At 45.2% G+C, this 19,377-nt stretch overlaps 1 protein-coding gene across 2 annotated transcripts in view; it reads left to right on the top strand.

The window, feature by feature from the left end:
* The first annotated feature begins 8,276 nt into the window (after positions 1–8,276).
* TMTC3 (transmembrane O-mannosyltransferase targeting cadherins 3) overlaps positions 8,277–19,377 on the top strand; it is a 293,500-nt gene continuing 282,399 nt past the window's right edge. Inside the window, exons 1-2 of one of the 2 annotated variants that reach the window (XM_085890215.1) lie at positions 8,277–8,298; positions 9,653–9,847. In XM_085890215.1, the coding sequence (XP_085746341.1) occupies positions 9,659–9,847 (189 nt within the window). In that variant the 5' untranslated portion in view covers positions 8,277–8,298; positions 9,653–9,658. Of the gene's footprint in view, positions 8,299–8,488; positions 8,624–9,652; positions 9,848–19,377 lie in introns of those variants that run through there. The other variant, XM_085890224.1, reaches the window with a different exon arrangement.

Consider the following 19,377-nt stretch of genomic DNA (forward strand, 5'->3'; position numbering starts at 1 on the left):
CATCTCGAAAGACAAAGCAAGAAAAGCAGAAACTATATGTTGAAAACATTCACCATCAGTACTCAATGCCTTCACGAACTGTTTCATCAAGCCGAGCTTGATATGGAGTGGGGGAAAAATGATCTTCTCTCGGCTGACGAATGGGTCATTCACAATGTTTGGCATGCCTGCTTCCAGAGTTTCACGGATGGGCCACTCCTTCTGGATCCAGTGTTTCTCTCGAGCTCGGCTGTCCCACATGCAGAGATGACATGGAAACTTTGTGAAGCCTTTCTGTTGACCAAGGAGAACGTTGACCATTTTCAGGTCCACACAAATGATCCAGTTGTGCTCGTGATATTTGAGCAAGTCAATGACCATTTTATGTCATTATGTTCTTCTCGCAAATGCACTGAGTGACCAACTGGAACCGCTCCAGAAACATTGCCATTGTGCAAGAGAATACACTTGAGGCTGCGCTTAGAGGAATGCAGAAATAATCGCCATTCTGTTGGATTATACGAAGTAACACCTAATTGCCTGAGAAGACCTGGGATATCGAGGCAGTAAACAAACTGCTTGTCTTCTGAGGAAAAGGCGACAAAGATCTGGTCCCGCTTTCGGAAATATGAAACATTTGCAGAGTGGTCAAGTAGATTTTTTTCTTGCACACTGGAGGCTAAAACCACAGCTGCTTTCTTGGAGAGCCCCAAATCATGCACTAGGTCATTCAATTCCGGTTGGCTAAACTGCTCAGGGGCTGATGACTCTTTGGTATCAGATGAGGAGGCTTCGGATTCTGAAACCATTTCTTGAAGCCCTTCATCACGACCCTCGTGCTCTTGCTGATCATGTTCACTGCCTTCATCTTCAGATAAGACAAAACCATTAAAGACTGGGATGGGGAGTTCCTCAGAGTGTGGAGTAGGTCGAATTGCTGAGGGAATACAGGGATAGGAGATCTTTTGCCGGTTTTTCTTGCCGACACCCTTTGTGTTGACCAGGCAAAAATAGCAGTCAGTTACATAGTCCTTGGGTTCTCGACAAACCATGGGAACTCCAAAAGGCAGACCCTTTCGTTTTCCTTTTGTCCAGTCACGAAGCATTTCCTCACAATTATGACATACAATATGAGGAGCCCATTTCTTGTCTTAGTCACCAAGGGGAACATTAAAATAAGTTTTATAGGCACGCCTTACAAATGATGTTTTATTGCGCTTTTGACAAAGTAGTGTATAGCAGCCACATACATAACAGAATGCATCAGGATTATTTACACATTTATGTCTTATTGAAGAAGCCATGATCAGATCTGAAACAAAGAAAAAGATAAAGTTAAAGAATATATATCAATAAAGATAAATAAATATCAATAGAGATAAAGAAAATTGATGTCAAATAAATCGTGAGCAAATCGTTGGCAGCAAAACGAATACGGTCTATAGTTATTTAACAGTTTAGGCATCGTATATTTCTACTAAATTCCGAAATCGCACCCCTTGTTCTCAAGTTATCCCGAGTGAAAATAGCAATGGGTGTCCTTTTTTGCGAAAATCGCGTTTCAAATTGCATTAAAACTCGAGCATGTAGAGGAAAACCGATTTCAGATTTGAAATCAGCATTGAAAAAATATGTAGAATAAGTTGAAAAATCTCATGCAACAGATAATAAGAAAAAAATTGTTCCCCAGTGAATTCAGGCCCCCATTTGTTCGTTAATTCAATGGGACATTTCTATCAGTAGTGAGTAAGGTATTTTTTTCAATTGTTACATCATTATTGTCATTGCCTCCTCCACCAAAGGTGGGTGGAGGTTATGCTTTCACCTCTGTCTATTGGATTCGCTATATATGCTAGATATCCCTTATTGTCGGGTTTTCTGTGTGTGTGTGTGTGTGTGTGTGTGTGTGTGTGTGTGTGTGTGTGTGTGTGTGTGTGTGTGTGTGTGTGTGTGTGTGTTGTGTGTGTGTGTGTGTGTATGTGGGTCTGTGTGTATGTGTACCTGCAACGCAAGGCTCCACAGCACGAACCAGCAAACCGATTTCGATGAAACTTTGCCAACATGTGGAATATACACTGGGAATGTGCGCGTTTGAATTTCGTTGCCTAGCAACCACCCGTTGCTGTGCAGCGGCCGAAAAACCGCGTATAGTATTTTCAATACTTGTCCTTCAGTTTTGAATGCAGAGAAACGAGACTTCGGAATGAAACACTTCGAGATATTTAGAGAATTTTACTTGAGCCGATTTTTGATTGAGGTTTTATTTTTCAAATGGTAGTCCTTCAAAAATCGGGTGTCTATTCACGGTCATTTTTTATGAGGGGCTTAGGAAAGTGGGCGTGGTTGATGAAAAGTGGGAGTGGCGTATAAAAGTGGGCGTGGCTTATGAAAAATATTGTGTGGCTCAGGAGGTGTGGTCAAACAAGAGCATTGAGAGAAGTTTATCGGGTTTTCCGTGTGTGTGTGTGTGTGTGTGTGTGTGTGTGTGTGTGTGTGTGTGTGTGTCTGCAACGCGAGGCTCCACAGCACAAACCAGCAAACCGATTATTTTTCAAATGGTGGTCCTTCAAAAATAGGGTGTCTATTTACCGCCATTTTTTAGGAGTGCCAGTTGGCAAAACACGCAATCGGAAAAATCTTGCCAGGTAGAGGAACAATTGTATCTGAACCAATACGTCTTGGCAATGAATCTTCGTCGGTGGATCGGTCAGAATGAAAAGCATCGTATCCAGCGCTTCGATCCTAGCGAATCCCTCGTCGCCGACCGACTTGTTTGTTTGTCTGTCTGTTTGTTTGTCTGATTGGTGTGAACAGGATATCTCAAAAAGTTGTGGAGGGATGAAATTTGGTGGACAGGTTGGGTGTGACACAGACGAAATGATTACATTAAGGTGAAGATCCGGATCCATATCCAGCTACTAGAATTTTTAAAGCGATTCTTCACCATTGAGAGATTGGGATAAAATCGATACGTAGCATGATATTGTGAAAGGTTAGGGATGGATTCAGACGAAACTTGGTGGACATGTTGGGTGTGTAACAAGGAAGAATTCATTCAGTTTTGGTAAAGATCCGAATCCGGATCTGTTGATGATAATTTTTTAATTGTCAAAGTGATTCTTCACTATTGAGAGATGAGGGCAAAAAAGATAAATAGCACAATATTTCAAAACGTTGTGGATGAGTTATGACAAAATTAGGTGGATGAGTTGGTCAGGTGACACCAACAAGCTGATAAGATTTTGGTTAAGGACCGGATACAGATCCGGCCTACCACGAGGATACAAAACGTAAATTGTTCAGCCTATCAGAGGTATGCACTCTACTGAATGCCTTTCTAGTTGCTTCTTGCGTTTACCACCCCATTTTCATGATTATAATTAAACCCACCTGGTCTTGGGGTGAATTTGGGTCATTGTGATCACCTTTATGATTAGGAAAATCCGTTTAAGGAATAATTGGGACCGGTGATTAGCACTGTGCATCCAGACCGAAACACACATCTCCTCAGCTCACTTGGCCATTAATTAGAACTGAGGAATGTGGTACCAATTTGCATAACATTCGGCCGACTCAGAGACCCCATTAGTATGGTATCGTGGCAGTGGCGTACATGTGCTCTCGCTGGTATCTTTGACTCGGTTGGCCATTGTGGTTACTGATGGAGCAACCTGCCGATATCCACACAAGGCAGATGGAATGACCACACATGGCTGTAACACTGGTGTCAGGAGTGGGATTTTGCCAAAATGGAAGCGAGCCAAGCTGGATCAGGTTAAAATGGAAGCGAGCCAAACTGGGCAGGCAGAGAGAATGGAGGTGAGCCCCAACAGTCTGAAGGCATCATTGGCGTATGTGTGGAGTGTGCAGTGTGAGCTTGCATTGGTCAGGCCAGAGTAATGGGGAGGGGGGGGGATTTAGGTAGAGGCCAGGGCAGCATGGAGAGCAACCGGGGGAGTGACAACAGAGGGTCAGTTAAGTGAGAAAGGAACACAGGGACAGCACCAATGGTAACAGAAGATAATTAAAATGGAACACAGAGATAGAAGAATTCAAAACGGAGAGGGCAAGCATACTGAGAATAGCTTAACATTGCTTTGTCATTTCCAGAGTGAACTTAATAGAGTAATGGTAAGGTAATTGTCACCCAACGGTGAGTGGGTGACATGGGGAGCGGGGACGATAAAAGCGAGTGTGATGAGCGGAAACTGAGAACCCCGGAATCCAATGGAGAGAAAGCTGTGTACTTTGTTTGTGCCACCCGACCAGAGACACACCCCACTCACACCAAAACCATGCCCTATCCTCTCCTGCTGGGACAGATGAACAGGACGCGCCGACAGGTTCTCTGCCTGGGTGGCTGGAACATTGATCATCTTGTGGTGCCCTGTAAGACCCTTTAGACCTCAAGATCCTTTCACACCCCTAAGACCCATCAGACCCTTTAAGACCCCTTAGACCCTTTAAAACCCAAAGACCCTTTAGAATCCTAAGACTTTAAAACCTATAAGATCCTTTAATATCTTTAAGACCCCTTTAGAACCCTAAGGCCCTTTAGATCCTGTTAGACTCTTTAGAGCCATAAGACCCTATATACCACATTAGACCCTTTAGAACCCCAACGACCCCTTAGACTCCTTTCTAGCCTTTTAGACTTTTACACCTTCTTTCAGACCTGTTAATACAATTTAGACCCCTCTGATCTTTAAACCGTTTTCAGATGTTTTAAGACCCTTTCGACAACTCCCACACTTTAGATCTTAAATTACACCATTTTAGACCTCTTTGACCATTTAAGACCCTTTAGACCCATTTTGACCTTTACATCTTTCGATCTTTAGACCTTCAGATTATTTGACCTTTACATCTTTACAAATAGAACATTTAGACCTTTCATTTGCAATCAACGACCTTTCATTTATTATATCCTTCCATTTGTTTGCTACTCAAAATACACGACACAAAGCAAGTCATGGCGAGTGTCTGTGATCTCCGATTGCTCTTTCTTGCTGCTTCTTGTGTTTCCCGCCCAGTGTTCTTTGTAATAATAAAACACACCTGGTCTCGGGATGAATTTGGGTCGTTGTGATCACTTTTGCGACTGGGAAAATCAGTTTAAGGATTAATCAGGAATGGTGATTAACACCATGCACCCAGACTATACTACCCATCTCATTGGCTTGCTCGGCCATCAATTATAGACGAAGCACATGGTACCAATTAGCGTAATGCTCGGCCGACTCAGAGACCCCATGAGTACAGGATCGTGACTGTGGGTACGTGATCTGGCTTGGGGTCTTCGACTCGGTTGGCCATTGAGGTTGCTGTTGGAGCGATCCACTGGGTTGCTGGGATCTGCACCAGGCAACTGGGATGACCCCGCGCGGCTACAACAATATAGTGATGTCCATGAAGCAGAGTTTCATCACGTCAAGATAAGACTGACATGGAGCTGTAACTTTGCTAAGTTCTGCATGCAGCACACAATGAAGCAAATGCATCTTAAAGGAGATGATGTAAATGACTTTGGTTTTCACCACCTGCATTGATGGCACGCACGTGATGGACCCTTTCTCTCTCGCCTTTTCGTTCTCTTCCCCCCTCCTCAGGAGGGTACTTCACACCTATCAGATGATACCTACACAGTCCCAGATGAAGATCACTCAGTGGGGACAGCAGGAGAGCCTGAAGGTATACACACTGAACTCTGAGCTCGCTCTACAGATTCAACTCTCGAACCAGCTGTAAAGTGTCCTCATGGGGTTTTGCAGGCAGGGCGAGGCATCATTGGGTGTGCTGTCCCTCGGATGAACGTTAAGTTGGGAGTCTCGTCTCCCAGCATGAGTTGGTGCATGTGGAGGATCCCAGCGAAAAGTGGCCGAGCTGTCGCAGACACGTTTGCCAAATTATAAACACCTACTCTAACTGTAGTCTCCTAGGGACACTGCATCACCAAAGCCAATGGTACCCGCAACCATGTGCTGCATATGAAAGAAGACCACTCAGTGGTTGAACGAAATGCCCATCCTGACTCTTGCCTGTTGGGACAGCTACACTAGTTGGTTGTTGGTTGTCTTCATTGCCTAATATGGATCCTGCCAATTATAAGGAATTTTTTGCAAACCTCTACTCAGCAAAACCTTGGCCCAGCTTGAAACTGTTATCCCAGTGTTTCACAGGCACGGTGATTCATCAATGTGTGCGCTGTCCCTCGGATTCATGTTCAACTGGGCATCCCGTCTGCTGATACGAGTTGGAAGACATTAAAAAATCCCACTGTGTCCTTCGCGATGAGTAGGCGAGTTACCTACGGCACCCTGAACAAATTCCAAATTCCTGCCCTGACTTGCTGAGTCAGTGGCGACCCTACCAGGATTGTAGCCAAGTTGCTTCTTCTGCAGTGCCATGATGACGACGACAATGACGACGCTCAGCAATCATTTATTATGGTTGTCAGTTCTCTGATTGGTGAGTAATTTGATGACATGGCGCCCTCAAAACGAATTTACATAAATTCTATCAATAAAAAAGTAGGATAGCCCCACTGATTGGTGAAACAATAACTTGCACAATTCCCGAAATTTCCATATTTAACTGCGCAAGTAACAGTGGCGCCCATGTGAGTTATTACTTGCAGAAGTAGAGCGGCACTCAGTAGAGCGCATACCTCTGCCAGGCTGAACAGTTTGTTTTATATCCCACCGATAGGCTGGATCTGGATCCGCATCTGGATATTCACCAAAATCTTATCAATTCTTCCTTGTCATACACTCAACATGTCCTCCAAGTTTTCTCCGAATTCATCCACAACTTTTTGAGATATCCTGTTTCAATATGTCGTTTTTGACCCTATCTCTCAATGGTGAAGAATCACTTAAAAACACTAGATGGTATTCCTGGAGTAAATACCCTGCGCATTCTTGAGAAGGACTTGGTGCGAAGCAAAACTGTTTTTAGGTTTTTTTTTTCTTCTATGATCCAATATGGCTGCCAGACCACATGACCGATGACATCATCATTATCAAACCATATTTCACACGTGTAGTTGATCAATGAGTTAAATTTTGCATTGATCATTTAAGCAGTTTCTCCTATGAAGATTTTCCCCTTAGATCCAACATGGCTGCCAGACCACATGACATAATGGTCATTTTAATGAAAATCTTGTTCATATTTCAAGTCTGTCAGATGAAAATTGACAATTTTATACATTTAGCCTTTGTTGAACTTTTTGTCTTTGTTGACCTTTTGGCCGATGTTGACCTCTAAAATAATTGGTTGTTGAATTAAGTGACCTGCGATGTGAATTCTCTTCATATTTCAAGTCAATTGGATGAAAATTGACAATTGGAGAAATTTGATCTATGTCGACCTCAAAAATAGTTGGTGGTTGAATTCAATGACTTTATGTGCAAATCCTATTCAAATTTCTAGTCAATCGGATGAAAATTGACAATTTTACACATTTAGCCTATGTTGAACTTTTTGTCTTTGTTGACCTTTTGGCCGATGTTGACATCTAAAATAATTGGTTGTTAAATTAAGTGACCTGCGATGCGAATTCTCTTCATATTTCAAGTCAATTGGATGAAAATTGACAATTGGAGAAATTTGGCCCATGTTGACCTATTTGACCTCAAAAATAGTTGGTGGTTGAATTCAGTGACTTTATGTGCAAATCCTATTCAAATTTCTAGTCAATCGGATGAAAATTCAGGATTTTAGAAAATCGGCCCATGTTGACCTTTGGCCTATGTTGACCTCAAAAGAGTGACCGTTATATCACATGGTCATGTAACACATGTGGTAAAGTGTAGTAAAGAGGAAAATGAAGACACGACGTGCGCACACTACCAATCGCTGAACCCCGCTTTTCGCTTCGCGAGCGCAGGTTGATAATCTGGGTCGAAGGGGGTCAAAGTGGGTCCATGTTGACCCCCCAAAATCTAGGAAAGTTTTCTTCTTTGAAACTACACACACGGTTTCAATGAAACCGGACTACAACCTTCATCACCCGTGATGCTAAAACGAACAGTCCTATTTTCACCAAACTCAGTAGAACTTCTGAGGACCAAGGCCTCCTGATGCAAATCTCATCAAAAAATGACGTATTAAGTAAGGTCAATTCAAAGGTTGAAGGTCATGACGATTCCAGGATTGTTACTTTTGCCTTCTCAAAGAGTATTCACCCGATTTCGATGTTAATTGCTGGAAATCAACTCCGCATGTAATGGTCCTTTCACAAGTTTGTCGGTTCATTCCCACATTCCGTGCGTCAAGCTGATCCACACGGACCAGCGGGTCCCCTGGTTGAACTGAGTGAGTGCAGAGGTTTTGCCCTTACTTTTTATAATAGGAAGCTGCTCTGAGGGCGGCTACAAATGTTGTTAGTCAGAAATGTTTCCCCTCCTTCCTGCCCCTGGAGCGATTTTAACTTGTAAAAGTCCTCTTGCTTCTCGTCATGCTCCTGCGGCCTAACGCTGCAGGACGATCGCGGCCTTGTTAGACGGCGGTCGGGAAGGCTGAGCCTCCGTCCTGGAGCCGACCTTCCCCAATCCCAGTTCACCCTGTTTCTCGCTCTCACTGTTCGTGGTGCGAACTTCGTTCTCGCATTCCAAGCAGTCTCCGCGGGTTGAAATCTCAGGTCGGCCCCCAATCCTGGACAATGCCAGACTGATATCGGAACAGTGTCTCGCAGTTCTGTGATTAACTTGAGTCGGGTTTGTAAGAGGGTTTGTAGTAGGGTCTGTAGTAGGGTCTGTAAGAGAGTCTGTAGTAGGGTTTGTAGTAGGGTCTGTAGTAGGGTTTGTAGTAGGGTTTGTAGTAGGGTTTGTAGTAGGGTTTGTAGTAGGGTTTGTAGTAGGGTTTATAGTAGGGTTTGTAGTAGGGTCTGTAGTAGGGTCTGTAAGAGAGTCTGTAGTAGGGTCTGTAGTAGGGTCTGTAGTAGGGTCTGTAGTAGGGTTTGTAGTAGGGTTTGTAGTAGGGTTTGTAGTAGGGTTTGTAGTAGGGTTTGTAGTAGGGTTTGTAGTAGGGTTTGTAGTAGGGTTTGTAGTATGGTTTGTAGTAGGGTTTGTAGTAGGGTTTGTAAGAGGTCTGTCCTGTTATCGGTTTACAGGGTCACTAATGTGGTTGTACATCATGCAGGCAGGTAAATATGAGGCAAAGGTGATAAATACCATTCCCTTGAACTTAAATAAACTTTCTAATTCGGATGATATTGTCTGAAAGTCGAAGTTGTTTGAGAAAGACACTGTTTGATCTTTAACGTGTTCACAAGGAAGGGTAAGATGAGGATCGGACTGCTGGTTTAATGTCCTTTCCGAAGAATGACGTCACACGGGTGCAGTGCCTCAACGTTGGCTTGGTCGGACCCGAGTACAAAAGAAAGCCATCCCACGACAAGACGGCTTAATATTGGAAAAGTTTAACTTATTTTGACACTTCATGAGATGCGTTGTTTGACATCATAGACATTTGTAATTTGTAACAGTTATCTTTAAAGTTGTTGAGTTGATATTTGATATCAATATTTCACATGTGGATAACCATTTCTTGACACTGCTGGATGAACCATGGTCTGATATGTACAGTGAGAGCACAGGTGGTGCCCTTTATAAATGTTATGATGGTGTTGCACTGTTGGTCTCATCTGTTCTTTGTCTTGATATTGCAGCGCGTCATGGGAGTTGTGAGCTGCAAGGAGGCATTGTGTCTTGGCGCACTGGTCTCCATTTGCTACTTTAACAGCTTCTTTTGTGGCTTTGTCTTTGATGACATCTCAGCCATACAAGATAATAAAGATCTTCGCCCCACAACGCCACTCGGCAACCTCTTTCGAAATGATTTCTGGGGAACACCCATGTCGGAGGTGGGTTGAGCAGCTCTGACTGAGACCACTGTAAATTCATTTCCGTATCTCCGTGGCTTGGTGAATTTATCAGAAAGCTGGTTTTCTGTGGTTTCTTTGCTTTTGAATGAAAGGAAACTTCATTGAACTGTGGTGGGTTAAAAGGGGTGTGGGGAGGGGGGGCATTAAAGGTGTGCTGTCCATGTGTGGCATGCAACTCTAGTGTGAGAGGAAATAAGTTATTTGTCACATGTATGCCTTGGTCATAAGTCCCTTGTTGTAACCTACACCACCAAAGGTGGATGGAGGTTATGTTTTCACCCCTATCTGTCTTTGTCTCTGTCTGTCTGTCTGTCTGTCTGTTTGTTTGTCTGTGAGCAGGATATCTCAAAAAGTTGTGGATGAATTCGGACGAAACTTTGTGGTCAGGTTGGGTGTGTGCCAAGGATGCATCGATTCGATTTTGGTGAAGATCTTTATCCGGATACGATAATTTTTTTTTAAATTCTGTAAGTGAATCATCACCATTGAGAGACGGGGCCAAAAACAATTGTACAGCACAATATTTCAAAGAGTTGTAGACAAGTCATGACAAAACTAGGTGGATGAGTTGGGTAGGTGACAAGAACAAGCCAATACGATTTTGGTTCAGGTCCAGATCCAGATCCGGCCTGTCGGTGAGGTACAAAACCTGAACTGTTCAGCCCGGTGGAGCTAAAAAAAAAGCTCCACCAGTGCCGTCGTAGTTTATCACTGTCAGCAAATCTGATAATGGCACCAAACCTTTTGAATTTTTTTTTTATACAAAGTTGAGGCTCACGGAACAGTTGGAAGCTACAATTGGAGCTGGAATTGCATTAAAACCAGTTGGCAAGAATGTGAAAGACTACAAGTGTGATTGATTCACAAGGTTAATTTCGTATCGCACTCGTTCCATGCTCTAAAGGCACAACTTGAATTCCCAGCTTGTAAGTTTATTTGTCAGTTTTGTCATACGAGCTTCTTTCTTTTTGTCCCTTTTGTCTTGTAATTTTTTTGGTAAATTTGCCAAAGTCACATGTGGTGAATTTTGCCTGTAAATTGTCTCGTACCTTGTTTTCTTTCATGTAATCGATGGAGAAATTTGTTTCAAGCCTGAGATGATTTACAAATATCACCTGATATCTCAACTCGTTTATCATTTAAACTGATGAATACTATGAACTGTTCACATTGTGGAAGTTCAGCAAACCGAGAGTGGGTGAAGGCAATCCGATACTTTTGATGACGATTCTTCATTCACCAGAAACTTAATTACACATTGCTGTTCTCCAGCACGTGACACTGTTGGCAATCATCTAAGAAATGCTAATGGTGCAAATTCGAGGTCACCCGATGTGGGCTTTTCAAGGGCCTATGTCAATTCCGATATTCAGAGAGCAGAGAGCGATGACTGATATAATGCCGATATATGCATATGAGTAAACAATTTAATAAAAAAAAGAAAAAGAGAATTAACATAAAATTGTTGAACTTAAATTAACAAATTTATTAACCACAATATTAACTTGGCTTGCTTGTTCATTCACACCATCACAGTACAATATAGGCCAACTTCGAACATTATTTTAATTATCAACACAATGAAAAGGTTGAGCAAAGCTTATACAGGTAACCAACCACAAATCTGGGATCCTAAAATCCGGTTTTACCTGAAAACCACCAATTTTTCAAGCTAAAACTATAATTGAGATTGATGTGAAACAATGTAAAAAAACAAACAAACAAACAAACATTTCAATTCTCACCTCCTACGTAGTTCTAGTACTAGCCACTATGTTAGGGTGGCACCATGGGTGGCAGGTTGTGTTTCCCACTGTTTGTTTAAATCTTCCCAATTTGAGTGTCATATAGGGTAATTCCTCGTTTAACGTGATAGTTGTGTTCTGAGCATTTACGATGTCAGCTGAAAACATGTCAAACTAGATGGGCACTCGGTAGAGCGCATACCTCTGCCACGCAATGCCTGATCCACAAGAACATATCGGGCCCAATACATTTTTGAAATATCATGCGAGACAGTACTATTTTGTTTTTGGCTCTATCTCTCAATGGTGAAGAATCACTTAGGAAATTAAATAATTGTCATATCCAGACCTTGATTCGGATCTTCAGTAAAATCAAATCAATTCGTCCTTGTGACGCACCGAACCTGTCCAACAAGTTTCATCCGAATCCGTCCATAACTTTTTGAGATATCATGCTATATATATATATATATATATATATATATATATATATATATATATATATATATATATATATATATATATATATATATGTATATGTATAGTTTTCAGCCCGATCTCTCAATGGTAAAGAATCACTTAAAAAATTCTTGTCGTCAGATCCACATCCGGATCTTCATCAAAACCTAATCAAGTCTTCCTTTTCACACACACCAAACTTGTCCACAAAATTTCATCTGGATCCGTCCACAACCTTTTGAGATATCCTGTACACAAACAAAAGAGAAAGTGGTGAAAACCTAACCTCCTTTACTTTTGGTGGTGGAGGTAACAAAAGTAATTTTCCCAAAAGAAACAATGTGAGAGGCAGAGAGGCAGAGAGGCACAGTCACTTGTGCATTTAAATAAAATATTATGAAACTTCACCAACTGATGTTAAATGTTGTTGCGCACTTTGATGGTGTAGAGCAGGCGTCGGCAACCTAAACCAGGCCGCGGGCCACGTTTGGGCCACTTCGCGGGCCGCACCCCCCTCCCAACCCGAAAAAATAACAAACACCTAAAATCAATCATAATAATTGTAAATTGAACCTTAAGACTTGCAGTTATCACAATGTGAAACAATTAATGTGAAGGCTGGTGATTCTTTGATGCAGACAGAGAGTCAATGTCCGGCTTGATGGAGGAGGAGGCCAGGAGGAAGACGTCTTGAAGATGAGCGTCTGTAAGCTGTGCTCTCGTCTTGTTCTTCGTCAGCTTCATGCGACTGAACAGCTGCTCGCAAGAGTATGTGGACCTGAACAATGAAGCTAAGCGCAGGGCCTCCCTAACAAGAGCCGGGAAAGCACGGGAGGCTGAGAGCGAGTGCCAGAACTTCATTGGCGACAAAGAGCAAACTTTGCGCGGTGGCTCTCTGAGCACTGGAGCTCAATGAGCTCCAGCTGAAGGTCGTCAGCCACATCCACAGAATCCACATCAAAGGGAGCGGAGAATAGCTTGAACTCTTTCTCACAGGCGCGCACATCTTTGAAGCGTCTCTCGAACTCGCCTCATGGCTCAGACAGGGCAGTGGCGTAGCGACGGCAGGCAGCGGGGGTCGGGCGCAGCTCAGCCAATTGGGCGAAGTGAGTGAATTTGTTCTGGTTGAGCTGATGCTCCCACAGGCGAAGTTTGCATTCGAATGCCTTCACGAAGGCGAGGAGGTCAGGTACCAAGACATCTTTACCCTGCAGATGGATGTTCAGCTCGTTTAGACGTCTCGTAATGTCCACCAGGAACCCGAGGTCACACATCCATGCGGGATCCTCGAACTGAAGGACAGGATTGCCCTTCTCCTGCAGGAAAGACGCCAGCTCATCCCTCAGGCTGAAGACTCTCTCCAACATCTTTCCTCGGCTGAGCCAACGGACCTCGCAGAAGCAGATCAGGTCGCCGAACTCTGCCTCAGCATCAGCCAGGAGATTGCGGAACTATCTGTGGTTGAAAGCATGGGCGCAAACAAAGTTCACCGCCCTGATGACGACAGTCATGACCTCCTTAATGGTCACAGACTTGGCGCACACAGCTTCCTGGTGCGCCAGACAGTGAAAGCGCTTCACATCCTGCTGGTGTCCAAGGCTGCGCAGGTACTTCACAAGAAGCGCCACAAAGCCTTTCTTGTCCCCGACCATGGCGGGCACTCCGTCGGTCGTGATGCCGCACATGCGAGAGAGGTCAACGTCTGCCTCCTTCAGCCAGTCTGTGACTGCCTTGCACACGTCGGCGCCAGTGGTGATACCGCTGAGTGGGATGAGTCGGATGAACTCCTCAAAGATGACGAAGTCGTCCCTGCCACCGCGGAAGAAGATGGCAAGCTGAGCCATGTCCTTGATGTCAGTCGACTCGTCCAAGGCGATGGAGAAGAAGCGAGTGGACTGATACGTGTCCTTCAGGGTGTCCCGGACATCGGCGGCCATCTCCTCTATGCGGCGGGTCAAGCTCCTGGCACACATGCTGATGGCTGCAAACTCTCTCGACTTGTCAGGACACACGTCCTCAACCACGGCCATCATGCTCTTCTTGAGGAATTCACCTTCGCTAAACGGTTTGAGGTTGGTGGCCACAAGGTGTGCAACATGGCAGCTGGCCTGAGTGTTGCTCTGAGCAGCCGCTTGCGTCGAAGAGACGCTCCTCTTCATGATAGCACTCTGCTTCTCCAGCTGGGCACTCAGATGCCCGAAGTCTGCCTTCTTCTTGTCGTCAGGCAACACAGCTTGCTTGGGGTGCACTGAAGTGAAGTGACACTTCACGTTGCACACCTTCATGACGGCGACGGTCTCATGGCAGATGATACACAAAGCCTTTCCCTTGCGCTCGATGAAGAAGAACGCTTCCCATTCCTTTTTGAAGGAGCGGTTCTCGTCTAACAGCTTCCTCTTCTTCATAGTGAGGGTACCTTCAGCCATCTGAAACGACAACGAAAAAAAATTTAAGACCAAGTTAAGTGGACTAGAAGCGAAAATAATTTATTGTGACATACAGAGACTGTGATATATGTGGAAGAATCATATGTCCACATATGTTAAAGTTGCCGTCGGTTCAGAAAAATGTTTCGCGGGCCGCACTTAATGGAAATCCGGACAAGGCGCGCGGGCCGCACGGGAGGAGCTCGTGGGCCGCATTTGGCCTGCGGGCCGCAGGTTGCCGACCTCGGGTGTAGAGTTAGAAGGAAGGAAGGTGCAGGGTCAGATTGCATATATACAGTTAATCACGTTGCAGTTAATGTGAAACTGAGCACTCGCTTTGATGTTATCAGCATTTGCACAAATCATTGGTTAGGTGGATTCCTCCAAGTGCTCGGCAAATGTTCACTACTCTTATCACTTGATCACTTCTCATTCACCTTTATTACCCTCGCCGAAAGAGAGGGTATTGTGTTTGGGTCCATTTGTTTGTCTGTTTGTTTGTTTGCCCGCACAGAACTTTAGTGTTTTTCTCCGCAACCGCTTGTCGGATTGAGATGAAATTTTCAACATCGGTGCAACTACTCATGTGGAATGTTTTCATGATAATTATGACATCATATGTCACGTGGTGTGGCAGCGATGTTGGAAAACGGAAAAACTTTGGACCTCTATCTCTGAAACTGCACCAAGGAAAAAAAATTGAAAATTGGCACATGGCAAATACTCCTTATGGGGAATGAGTGATTTTTTTACGATGTCATAATTGCATATGTAGAATGCTACATCTGATCAGTATGAAAATTTGAGGGTCATCTCGGGATAAAATGGTCCACAAAAATAAAATTGTTGACATCATCGGTCACATGATTCGGTAGCCATATTGTTAAAAAAAAACAAAACCTTAAAAACTCTTCTTCAACGAAGTGGCTGAACAGATCGAGGTGAATATGTACACACACACATATATATATATATATATATATATATATATATATATATATATATATATATATATATATATATATATATATATATATATATATATATATATATATATATGTATGTATATATATAGTTACGAATCTGGAAGCCATGAGCACTCAACATACAGGTCCTATAGCTCAGTTATTTCGATAAGTAAATGTGGATAGATAGCTCCCTTTCCCTTGTTTAATGGGTAATTAAATGTTCATGCGCTGCGGAGTTATTTTGATCGTCAGGGTTTTCTTTTATTTTAAATCAACTATAACTACAACAACAGCAGCATCACCCTCACCTTCACCTCGCTTCCTCACCGACACCATGGCCTACGTGCATGTCGGCACATACGTGGGCGGAGTCCAATATGCCAGCCGGGGTTTCTTTGGGGCATTGGCATCTTGGATTTCGCTCCAAATACAGGCATGGCACCCCTCTCAGCCAATCGGAGGGGTGCGAGCAAGATTGCTGTCAGGCAGCTAATGAGAGAGGGCCACGCCTGAACGGACGGCGCGGGAGAGAAAGAAAGGAAATGAGAGGTGAGGATAAGTGCGGCGGATCTGCTGGAAAAAGAGGAGAGTTTTGGTTGTCGGGACGAGCGCTGAGCGGAGCTCTGGATTTTGATCACTCTCGCTGGTGCCTGGTTCTTCAGGCCGTTTCCTCGAGCGCGTGTTCTGGGCTCTGCTCATCCTGTCGCTGGCGCCTGGTTCTTCGGACCGCATCTCGACGCTGGCCTGGTTCGCTCATGTCAGCCAAACCATACGAGTTGGACAGGTCCATGTCCTTCTGGGTATCTGTGTATGTGTGTGTGTCTGTCGGTGGGCCCGTCTTTAAGTAGTAAATCGTTAAGTGCCTTCGCTGTACATTATTTGCCTTGCGTCTCTCATTAGTCGTGATAACTCTGCCCTTACGTGCTTCCCTCCTTCCCCACCTACTGTTAATAAATACCCTATTTGTTAAATGTATCAGCTCGTTTTTGTATTTCTTTTATTGGTTTAACGTGGTGCATGTTGGTAGAATTAAAGAAGGCCGTTGTTGCCGTAGTGGTGTGCATTTGGGACCGACGGAAGCTTGGTGACCATCCGCTCGGGTCATGCACGGGTCGAGCGCGCATACGGCTCGTCCCGTACGAGTGCCGTTAAGGGTGTGAATACTTGGTAGCTCGCCACGTGGATCTAGGTATTTTAAAGTTTGGCAAATAACCCTGTACCACGTGGTGGAATTATTGACGATTCACGGTCCGGTAAGGGACCCGTACCCTCGGAGTTTTCCGAAAGGTACGATATAGATTCCGGGTGTTCGGTAGAGTCGACCCTACTGCTCCCCCTAGTGGTCGTGCTCGTCGCCAACGCCTGGCCTGCAATAAATTGGTGTCAGGGGCGGGTTTTGAACCCCTCCGGCTCCGGAGAGAAATTTACAGGTCAGACCAGGGGTAAAGGGAGCAAACCCCCCCCCCCCATTCCCCCAAATTACGAGCATTTTAAATTTTATTTCCAACACGCAACATGTCTAACCAAGACGGGCTGAAACAGGTGGGTAGTGGTAGTAATGTAGATGAATTCAATGTCCAGGACACCACCCCCACGCAGGAACTTTCCCTGCAACCAAACTCAGAGTCCGTAATGGGCGCAGGAGCGGCGTATGACACCCCCCCTCCACTCCGTCACATTCCCCCCTGATCCTTGCTGGATTGGCTCCGCCATTGGATATGAGCCAGATGATGGAGATGTTGAAACAGATAATGGATGCGAATACAGCACAGAGGAGTGACATGCAAAGGATGGAAAGCGAAATGAGAACGAATGCACAAAGTGCGGATGCAAATATGCAAGAATTGAAAGGGGATTTGGAGCGCAAAATGGATGACATGAGGGGCGATATGCAAACACAGCGGGGTGAGATGCAGTGTGTGGGGTTGAATCTCCAGTCGGGGCAAGAGGCAATGAGGATAGGCATAAAAGGCATTATGGCGGCACCACGTTGCCGAGCAACCGAACCAACGAGGGGCAGTGTGGAATGTGTCCGGCCTGTGATGGAGGAGGGTAAGGTCAAGGGGACGAGCGACCCCACGCCAATTGATGGGGAGACCGAAACGTGTAGGGTGAGACACGAGGGGACGACGGAAAAATTAAAAGAGGTGACGGAGACGGAGAAATTAACAGAGACAAAAGGGACGACGGAGAAATTAACAGTGATGGAAACGCAGGAATTAAAAGAAATATAAGACAAAGGAGGAAACAACAGAGACACGGGAGATAGAAGTAGAGGAGAAATTACATGAAACTAAAGACGAGCACACACAGGTAGAGCTAAGAGGGGACAATGGGGTTGAGCATGGGGAATGTTTCGTGACCCGGTGTGAGCAGCAGGATAGCCTCCTTAAGGGACAGAGGGAGAAAATACGCTCTCTCGAGGCAGATCGCGATGAGGTGAGTCCGATCAGGCCGGGAGAGGTTGAGCGGATGAGTGCTGTGAACGCGTGCACGCGGAGTTCGCGGGGTATGGAAACCCTGGGATTGCTTGTGGTAGCGCGAATCCCCGATGTTATTGTCCCGGAGTGTGTGGTGGAGTGTATGAGTGGTACGAGTGTGTCGAAATGTGTGCCAGAAGGTAGGTATAGTGTGAGTGTCACGGCGTACGTGAGTAACATGGCGTGCGTGGAAATGGACAGACCGATCCAGATGGGAGATGGGTGTGGCGAGCCTTTTGCGCCATATAGAGTTATTTTGGTAAACGCGCCGGTCCCGCGAGACGCCGCGTACGAGGCCCCTTCGTCATCTTGCGAACGGCACTCGCGTCTTCGTGGAGGGATTCCGGTGTGGGAACGTCCCGCGTTTCGAAAGAGACCGTCATGCGGATGGTTAACAGATAGGCGAGTGTTGGGTGAATTTGGAACACGCGGGTTCCCATGTGGGCGCGTGTGCGAAGCTCCATGTGCTGCATGCCGCGTGTTCTGTTCGCAGAATGCGCGGAGCGGGTTCCCGGGATGATGCGCTCGTGCTAACCTGCACGGGAAACCGCGCAGGTTTGGTGCGCGAGTGACGTCATCAGCCCAGACTTCGTGGCACGAGCTCCGGGCGAACAGCCCATGTTGTTCCACGTAGGGAATCCCGCGAAAGCGAGCGCTTGTTATAATTGGCGGGGTGACGACAAGGCCTCAATTATCGGCCATCGGAGGGAATGTTATTATCGCTCATAGGGACGAGCGAGTGAGCCGTCGACCACAACCATGGCGGTGCAAATAAAAGCCTCACTCTAAGTACACAGCCCGTTGTTTGGGGATAGGAGCATTAATTAATGGGAAGGGTTGAGCATTAGATAGACCGGCCTCATGGGGGCATGAACCGTCCTCCATGGGGCCCGTGGACTAGTTAGTGGAAATTTAGTTTAGATTTAGAAATGGGAAATGGATTTTGGGAGACATGGACAGACATGGAATGTGTAGTGGGGACGTAGCTTAGCTACATTGATTAAAAGGAACTTGCATTAGTGTAAGGGATGATGAGGGAGCACGAGTTCGTTAGGGGAATTTAGTTAGCGGAATGTGAATGTTGGAATGATTTGAAAAAGGAAAATGTCCAATGAATGAGTGTGGGTTAGCGGGCCTGAGTGAGTGAGTGGAGTGAATGTGGTATGCATGGTCCAAATGAATGAGTGGGGGGAGGAGTGAAACCCACCCAAGTGACCCCGGGGTCAGTATAATGTTAGTTAGTGGGTTAGTCAAATTTACCAAAAGGACGTCGTTTTGTTGTTGGTGTGGAATGAAGGCTCGAAACCCATTTGGGGGTTTTGGAGGGGTGCCGGAGTCTATGGACTGGCTGGGAGGGGTGCAGGAGTCCATGGACCGGCTGGGAGCGTGGCTGTTGAAAGGTGAGTATCGATTAGAGGGCACCCCGGGCAC

This window comes from Eptatretus burgeri, chromosome 1, assembly GCF_056783735.1.
Source record: "Eptatretus burgeri isolate ZD-2024b chromosome 1, Ebu_testis_v1, whole genome shotgun sequence".
Lineage (NCBI taxonomy): Eukaryota > Metazoa > Chordata > Myxini > Myxiniformes > Myxinidae > Eptatretus > Eptatretus burgeri.